This window comes from Nicotiana tabacum, chromosome 13 (genome assembly GCF_000715075.1).
Source record: "Nicotiana tabacum cultivar K326 chromosome 13, ASM71507v2, whole genome shotgun sequence".
Lineage (NCBI taxonomy): Eukaryota > Viridiplantae > Streptophyta > Magnoliopsida > Solanales > Solanaceae > Nicotiana > Nicotiana tabacum.
In genome coordinates, this window is record NC_134092.1 from 73228594 (window position 1) to 73236016 (window position 7423).

At 38.7% G+C, this 7423-nt stretch overlaps 1 protein-coding gene across 1 annotated transcript; it reads right to left on the reverse strand.

Moving 5' to 3' along the window:
• Positions 1-2509: 2509 nt before the first annotated feature.
• LOC142168166 (uncharacterized) lies at positions 2510-5935 on the reverse strand. Its single transcript, XM_075228828.1, has 7 exons — positions 5324-5935; positions 5063-5212; positions 4462-4952; positions 4108-4375; positions 3751-4023; positions 3440-3706; positions 2510-3322 (listed from the first exon to the last, which is right to left on the reverse strand). Exons 1-7 carry the CDS (start codon positions 5933-5935, stop codon positions 2510-2512), a joined length of 2874 nt encoding a protein of 957 aa, XP_075084929.1.
• Positions 5936-7423: the final 1488 nt, after the last annotated feature.

The following is a 7423-nucleotide window of genomic DNA, read 5'->3' on the forward strand; positions in this document are numbered from 1 at the left end:
ATATGTTACAGAGGCAGTGCTAAAATACTGCTGCAGAATCTGCTTCTTACTGTATGTGAATTGTAGACAAGTATTGATGTGTTTATCTAATCGAGTGGCCACACTATTCTATGTTGTTCTCTGTTTGGTACCTGCACAAGGAAGCAACCAAAATTAAGAATGGGGTTGTGTGCTCCCAGGTCTGTGTCATCTGGGAGCATTGAAGAAGCTTGGCTTTACACTTTCTCCACTGATGTAGCTTCTTCTAATATCTAATTCAGGGTAGCATATTGCTGATTGATTCTGGCTGCTTGAGACTAGCAGAATTGCAGAATTGCTTCCAGTTTATAGGTCCTGAGGTATTGCTATATGTGTTGCTGATGTGCTATTTTAATTTGTTGTCATGTTATATGTTGCAGTAATAGTACTGATCTATACTATTGTGATTTTGGTGAGTGTTCAGAAATTGCTCCAGTATTGACTCATTTTCAGTTCCTGCAACATATAACAGCCAAATTAGAGGGAAAATTCTCTAATATGATGTGTGTTTTGGTAATTAGCTCCATTTCAGGCCTATGTCTGGCTCCTTGCTGTATGATGATGTTGTACTGAGTGTTTGTACTACCAGCACCCCTTAGTATAATTGCCTATTGAGACTCTCTGGTGCCTGCACACTGAAGCATACACATTAGGGATTAACATTGTGCTCCCAGATTCATGTGTGTGTTGGGATCTATGAAGCTCATTGTTGGTGAGTGATAGAGATTGTCTGTTGTTGGTGCTCTTTTGTTGGTCTCTTAGTGGATATCCTCAAGTCATTCCCACACTGGTTATGTTTCTTTGTTAATAATAGACTTGTTGCCTTATGTATTTATAACAACAACCAATATATATCCATGTAATGTGGCACTGATTGTCTTAATCAGTATAGTAGACCCTTTTTGCTACCCTTACCCTAATGTTAGGGATCTATGATTTGTCCATGTTGATGAGTGTCTTTGCTGCTGGAGGCAGGCTTTCGAACGAGTGAAAAATGGAGTTACCTGCAGAAGAAAAAATCAAGTTAGCTAATAGGTCAGCTACAACATTTCCTTCTCTGAACACATGCTGAAACAAGACATTGTAGTTGTTCTTGATATCTTTTATCTTTTTGACATCTGCTCTTATTGTCCATGGGCAGTCCCATTCTTCTTCAATGATCTTTTTCATTACTAGAGAGTCAGTTTCCATGATTAGAGGATGAAGCTGTTTATCCGCACAGTATAACAAGCCATGTAAAATTCCTTTTTCTTCAGCAACTATGTTGGTTGTATGTCCTATGTCTGTAGTTTTAGCATATAGCAAATCTCCAGCACTATCTCTTATGCAGTAGCCATATGAACTAGGGCCTGGGTTTCCTTTAGATGCTCCATCAGAGTTGCATTTGAACCAGCCTGCATTGGGCATCTGTCCACAATACTGGAATGTTTGTCAGCCAAGGATATCTAACTCTTTCCAGGAAGTACAGTGTCTTGTTTACTTCATGTATTACCCTCTTTTTTGAGACATCTCCCCAATGTTTCATCTTGTTTCTCCTCTTCCAAAGTTCCCAAGTTATAATGGCAGGAGTTGCTTGGAAGAGTGGCTTTAACTTTGGGCACCATGGTTCATTCCATCATGCTCTAATGATTTGGTGTACTTTTACCATATTTATTATAATTCGAGCTAGTTGTAAGAAGGTTCTCCACACTCTATCTGCTGTTTCACTCTTTAGGAAGAGGTGTTGGTAGGAATCTTCATTTGGAGGTGAGCAACACCAGCATTTAGAGACTATAATGTATCCATTTCTTCTCCATAAGTCATCAGTGGGGATCTTCATTTTCCATAGTTTCCACATAAAGAAAGAGATTTTGAAAGGCAAACCTTTTGTCCACAAGTTGCATAATTCTGAGTTATTTGCTCCTCTATGTCTCATAATACTCCATGCATTGTTAACAGAGAACTTGCCAGATGTAGTTGGCATCCATTGAGGAGTGTCCCATTTTTCACTAGTCTGATCAAATGGCACATTGTGCCTGATGTGGTCTGAGATGTCTTCTGGAAAGTTTTGATCGAGTGTTAGATCATCCCAAGTATTACCATTCCTTAATTCTGCTACATTATGTATTTCTTCATTTATGTTGAAGTTTTGAGGGAGTACATGATATAGAGGTCCAATGCCTGTCCAGTTCTCATGCCAAACACTTGTGTTACCACTATTTAGTTCCCAGAGAATCTCATGTACAATCTCTTCTCTTGCTTCTAACATTTTCCTTCACACTTGGGATCCTTTTCTGAACTGTACAACAGCAGGCATTTCTTTTTTGCAGTATTTGTTCCACATGAAATTAGACCATAATGATTTGCTGGTTCTAAATCTCCACCATAGTTTTGCAAATAGTGCTTTGGATACATCAAATAGTGACTTTAACCCTATTCCTCCTTCCTCCTTAGGTAGACATATGTTCAGCCACTTGCTCCAGTGTCTGCTTCTTCCTTCTTCCTTAGTGCTCTAAAAGAATCTGGTAAAAGTCTTATGCAAGTGCACCAGGACATTTTTAGGAGGATCCATAACTGAAAGAATGTGAATAGTTAGGCTTTGTAGCACATTCGATATAAGATTTGTCTTTCCTCCAAAAGAAAGTAGTTTCCCTTTCCAAGAATGCAATTTTGCTTTTACTTTCTTGATAAGATCATTGTAGTATGCCTTCCTTCTTCTATTGTAGAAAATTGGACACCCAAGGTAATTAAAAGGAAAGTTTCCCTTTTTAAAACCTGTAACACAACCAACTGAATGAACTAGATTCCTTACCACTTTGTCATGTGTGTAATAAGAGCTCTTGGACTTGTTTATCAGCTGACCAGATGCGTGTTCATACTGCTTTAGTACCTTAACAACTTTCATTAAGGAGTATGGATCAGAGGATGAGAATATTATTGTATCATCAGCATATGCCAGGTGATTCAAAGGATCTGTCCACTTAGGTATTCCAAATCCTCTAAACTTCTTATCTTCAAACAATTTGTTCAGTGATCTTGATAAGACCTCTGCTGATAATATAAACAGTGATGGGGAAAAATGGTCTCCTTGCTTGACTCCTCTGCTGGACTTAAAGAATCCTGAAGCTTGACCATTGATTAAGACTGAGTACCAGTTATTAGCAATTAAGTTCCATATCAGTTTGAGGAAGTGTTCAGCAAATCTCATTTTTCTCAACACATGGATCAAGTAATTCCAAGGCACCCTGTCATATGCCTTTGCCATATCAAGCTTGATAACCACATTAGCTGGCTTGTCTCTCAGTCTGATATGAGTGACTATCTCCTGAGTGAGTAAAATGTTTTCAAATATGCTCCTTCCTTTCACAAAGCCAGATTAGTTGAGAGATATTAGTGATGGTAGAACCTTCTCTAGTCTGTCATGTACCACTCTTAAAATCACCTTATTGATGAAATTGCTAAGACTTCTAGGTCTTAGGTCTGAGAATGTTTGTGCTTGCTGAACCTTAGGGAGTAGTACAAGGGTTGTGTGTGTTATGGATTTTGGTAGTGGAGATCCTGTGTAGAACTGTTGCAGCATGTTATAGATGTCATTTCCCACAGTATCCCAGGAGTGTTGAAAAAACAGACCAGTGAAGCGATCAGGTCCAGTTGCACTGTCCCCACTCAATGCAATTACTGCATTTTTGACTCTTCTATTGTTGGGAATCTACAAAGTTCCCTATTTTGATTATTAGAGATCATGGTAGGGACATTATTTAGTAATTCAGAACTAGTGAACTGTCCTTTCTCTGTGAATTGTGTCTGAAAGAATGTAGTTGCAACATTAGCAATTCCTTCTTGGTCTTCAAGCCCGTCACCATTAGCATTCTGAATCCTTTTCAGTTGCAATTTCTGTCTCTTCCCATTGACATGATTGTGGAAGAAAGTGGTGTTTCTATCTCCTTCAGCAAACCATTTCATACCTGCCTTTTGTTTCCAGTACTGCTCTTCAATGCTCAGGTACCTCTTTAGTGCTGCTTGTGCCTACTGTAAAATTATTCTGTTCTTATTTGTTGGTTCTTCCTCAAAGAGCATCTCTTTTATCCTGACAATATCTTCTATGATTACCAGCTGATTGAATATATCCCCAAAGGTAATTTTACTCCAATGAGATAGGGCAGCCTTCAATCTTTTTATTTTTTGTTTAAACATAAGGAAAGGGTCACCCACAAAGTCTGCAATCCATTTTTGCTTCACTTCTTCATTGAAAGATTCATGTGTAGTCCAGAAATTGAGAAACCTAAAAGGTTTAACAAAGTGAGCAACATCTTCCCCACAGGTCATTAGCATAGGTGCATGGTCAGACCCAGTCCTTATGAGGTGTTCCACATCAACACTTTGAAACAAAGAGTTGAATTGCTAGTTGACAAATATTCTGTCTAACCTCTTGAATATGCATTCTTCATTGGATCTACCATCTACCATGTGAAGGGACTACTTGTGTATCCAGTATCAAACAATTCACAGGAGTTGACACAGAAAGAAAAATCTTCATACTCTGGGGGATATACTAGAAGTCCTCCAATCTTCTCTTCTTCATTAAGAATCACATTAAAATCTCCTCCAACCACCCAAGGGAGTTCCATATCAGAGGCAAGGTAATACAGATTATCCCATAATTCTAATCTTTCAAGTGAGGAGCATTTTGTATATACAACTGTCATGATGATGTTCTTGCCAATTCCATGATGTAAAACTTTGATTGTTAGTTGTTGCGCAGTGTCTATTAGGAGCTCCCACTCCACAACAACATCTATGAATAAGCATATCTTCCCATTGATATTTGATAATGTAGTTTCCATACCCAACCTTCTCATGTATTTGTATATGAACCCTTGTTTCTGGAAAGGTTCTAACAGTGCTACAATGCAGAAACCATGTTGCTTTTGCATGTTGATAACCCTTTGAAAGGCCTGTTGAGTATTGACAAACCTTATATTCCATATGAGTGTCTTAATCATTATCTATTTGTGGAGGCTGCCCTCTTGGGCAGAGTTCTTGTTGGTGGTAGTGTTTCTTTGACTTGTATTTGCTTTTTGCCTTTCTTTCCATTTCTGGTTGTCAGTCTAGGAGATAGGCCCCCTTCTCTGACAACATCTTTGAAGTTCCCAACAGTTGATTCCTCATCAGCTTCATCTTCCATATGTTGTTTATCAAGCAACGTTTGTTGAATCTAAATTGGTAGTTCCTTATGTGTAATGATGTCATGTAACACCTGATTTGGAGGTATCAATGGCACATTTAGTAGGATCTGAATTGGAAATCCATTAGCTGAGGCACATACAATTAGCATTGATATTGAGGCTTTATCCACAATTGTGATCCCTATCTGTTCTTCCCCCAATTTTGTAACCATATCACTCTCTATTTGTAGGTGATAAATCATTGTATCTTTAGATGCTTCTGCAGTAACATGATTGTCCTGCTGCCTAGGCATGTACTCTAACAGAGTAATGTCAGTTTTTCGTATATTCTTCCATGTGTCATTGGTTTGAAGGTCTAAAGCTAAGGTATGTTGTGAGGTGTATGTATGCTTCTTATGGAGCTGCTCCGCAACTGTTAACATTTCCATTGCATCAACCCTGATGTCTGATTCTTGGCAGGAATCACTCCATGCTTGCCTATCACATCTTGTTGCTGCTGTTGATTTTGGAGAGTCCAAACGGCTTTGAGAGGGTATCTCCTGGCAAGCATGATTCATTGGCACATTTAGAGGTTGGAACATAGCAAGGTCTCTAGAAATAGGTGTTGGAGGTATTTGTGATTTAACAGCAGATCCTTGGCATGTGTTCCATTTTAATTGAGTGGTGGGGCTTTGGAGATAGGTGTTGGAGGTATTTGGATGCATGTTATCTTTAGGCTCATTGATGCTAATTCCTGCATTTTGTCTCCTCATAGAATTCCTCTTCAATTGGCTAGGCTTATTTTTTGACTTGGGAGTTTGGATACTGAAATCTTCAGTTTCATGGGCTTTTCCTTTCAGATGTCTTCTTATTTGATCATCCTCCTGGACTGATTATTCCTCTTCTGAGCTGATCATTTCACAATGTTCAGCTTCATCAGCATATTGGTGTAGTTGATGATTGCCAGAGCTGAGGGCAATGGTAGCAGGGGTTGGACAGTCCAACCTATGGTCAGTTAATTGTGCATTAGCACACTCATGCAAAATATGAGGAATCCCAACCCCAGAAGGTACCCCATCCTGTTTGTGAATCTGTTTCTCCTGACATATCTCCATTTCTCCAATAACTTCATTAATAGCACAATTAACATGGGGAATTTGGGATTGGGTATCAAGATTCTGAACATCTATAATATGCTCTATGTGGGGGTTATGGGGATTGGGAACTTGATTCTGAGCCATAGAATCTGTATCATGCTCCAGGGTAGCTGGAGCCAAAGTTGAGGGATTAGAGATCATATCTGGATGTTTGAGCTCATTGATCTGCTTTGTGGTTGCATTATTAGGTTGTTGAGCTGCTTGTTGTTTTGGCAAGTAAACATGTTGTCTTTTATTTTTGGTGTTTCCTTTGAAGTTCTTTTTCTTTTGGATTTGCCATTCTTCTTTGGATGTTTCAGCTACTGCATTTTGGTGCTTTGCTCCTTTTTGGTGTTCTGCTATCAATAGGCTTTTATTTTGGTCTTGAGCATTATTCTTTGGTATATCCTGTTGTGTCTTCTGTTGGCTTTTGCTTGTTCCTGGAACATCTTCAACCTTCTTTTGGTTATTTCCCTGAATGTTACTTGTCCTAGCAGTTTCTTCTTCCTTTCTTCTTTTGATTTCCTCATCTCTGAGTCTAAGTTGGCATGTAGACATTGAGTGTCCCTGATGTCTGTAGTAAGTGCAGTATGCAGGAACATGGTCATACTGTACTTCAAGCCATTGTCCATCTCCATTAACATCTTGGTTATCATCATAACCCAACCAAACATGACTAGGTCTTTCTTTGGTAAGATCAATTTGCATTTTATCTTTGGCCACACTACCTCCGATTTTTTGGAATGATGCTAGATCAAGAAAGAGAGCCTTACCAACAGGGGATAATAGTGGGGTGAGTATTTCCATGTAGGTGTCAGGGTAGCTCAGGAATTACAATCTATGTTGGAACAATAGGGGAATCCTCATTAGGATTGAAAACTGGATTCCATGCTTTTAGTTTCATTATTTGACCTTGAATGTACATGTACTGCTTGGTCCATACTGTTGAGTGATCATACTCATTATCCAAGTCAATGTATATAGATTTTGCATTGAAATGAGAAATTTTGACACCACCTCTAAGTTCAGTTTGCACTATAAAGCTTTTTCTAATCACATCCATTTTTGGCATAGTGTTAGCAATTTTACCAACCACTGTAAACTTGCATCTATCAGCAAATTTCA

Coding starts and splice junctions, on each gene's coding strand:
- LOC142168166 (XM_075228828.1), bottom strand. CDS start 5,935: ATGAGGAGACAAAATGCAGGAATTAGCATCAATGAGCCTAAAGATAAC. Junction 5,213..5,323: donor CCTCAATATCAATGCTAATT/GTATGTGCCTCA, acceptor CTACCAATTTAG/ATTCAACAAACGTTGCTTGA. Junction 3,707..3,750: donor GTTCTGAATTACTAAATAAT/GTCCCTACCATG, acceptor GGAACTTTGTAG/ATTCCCAACAATAGAAGAGT.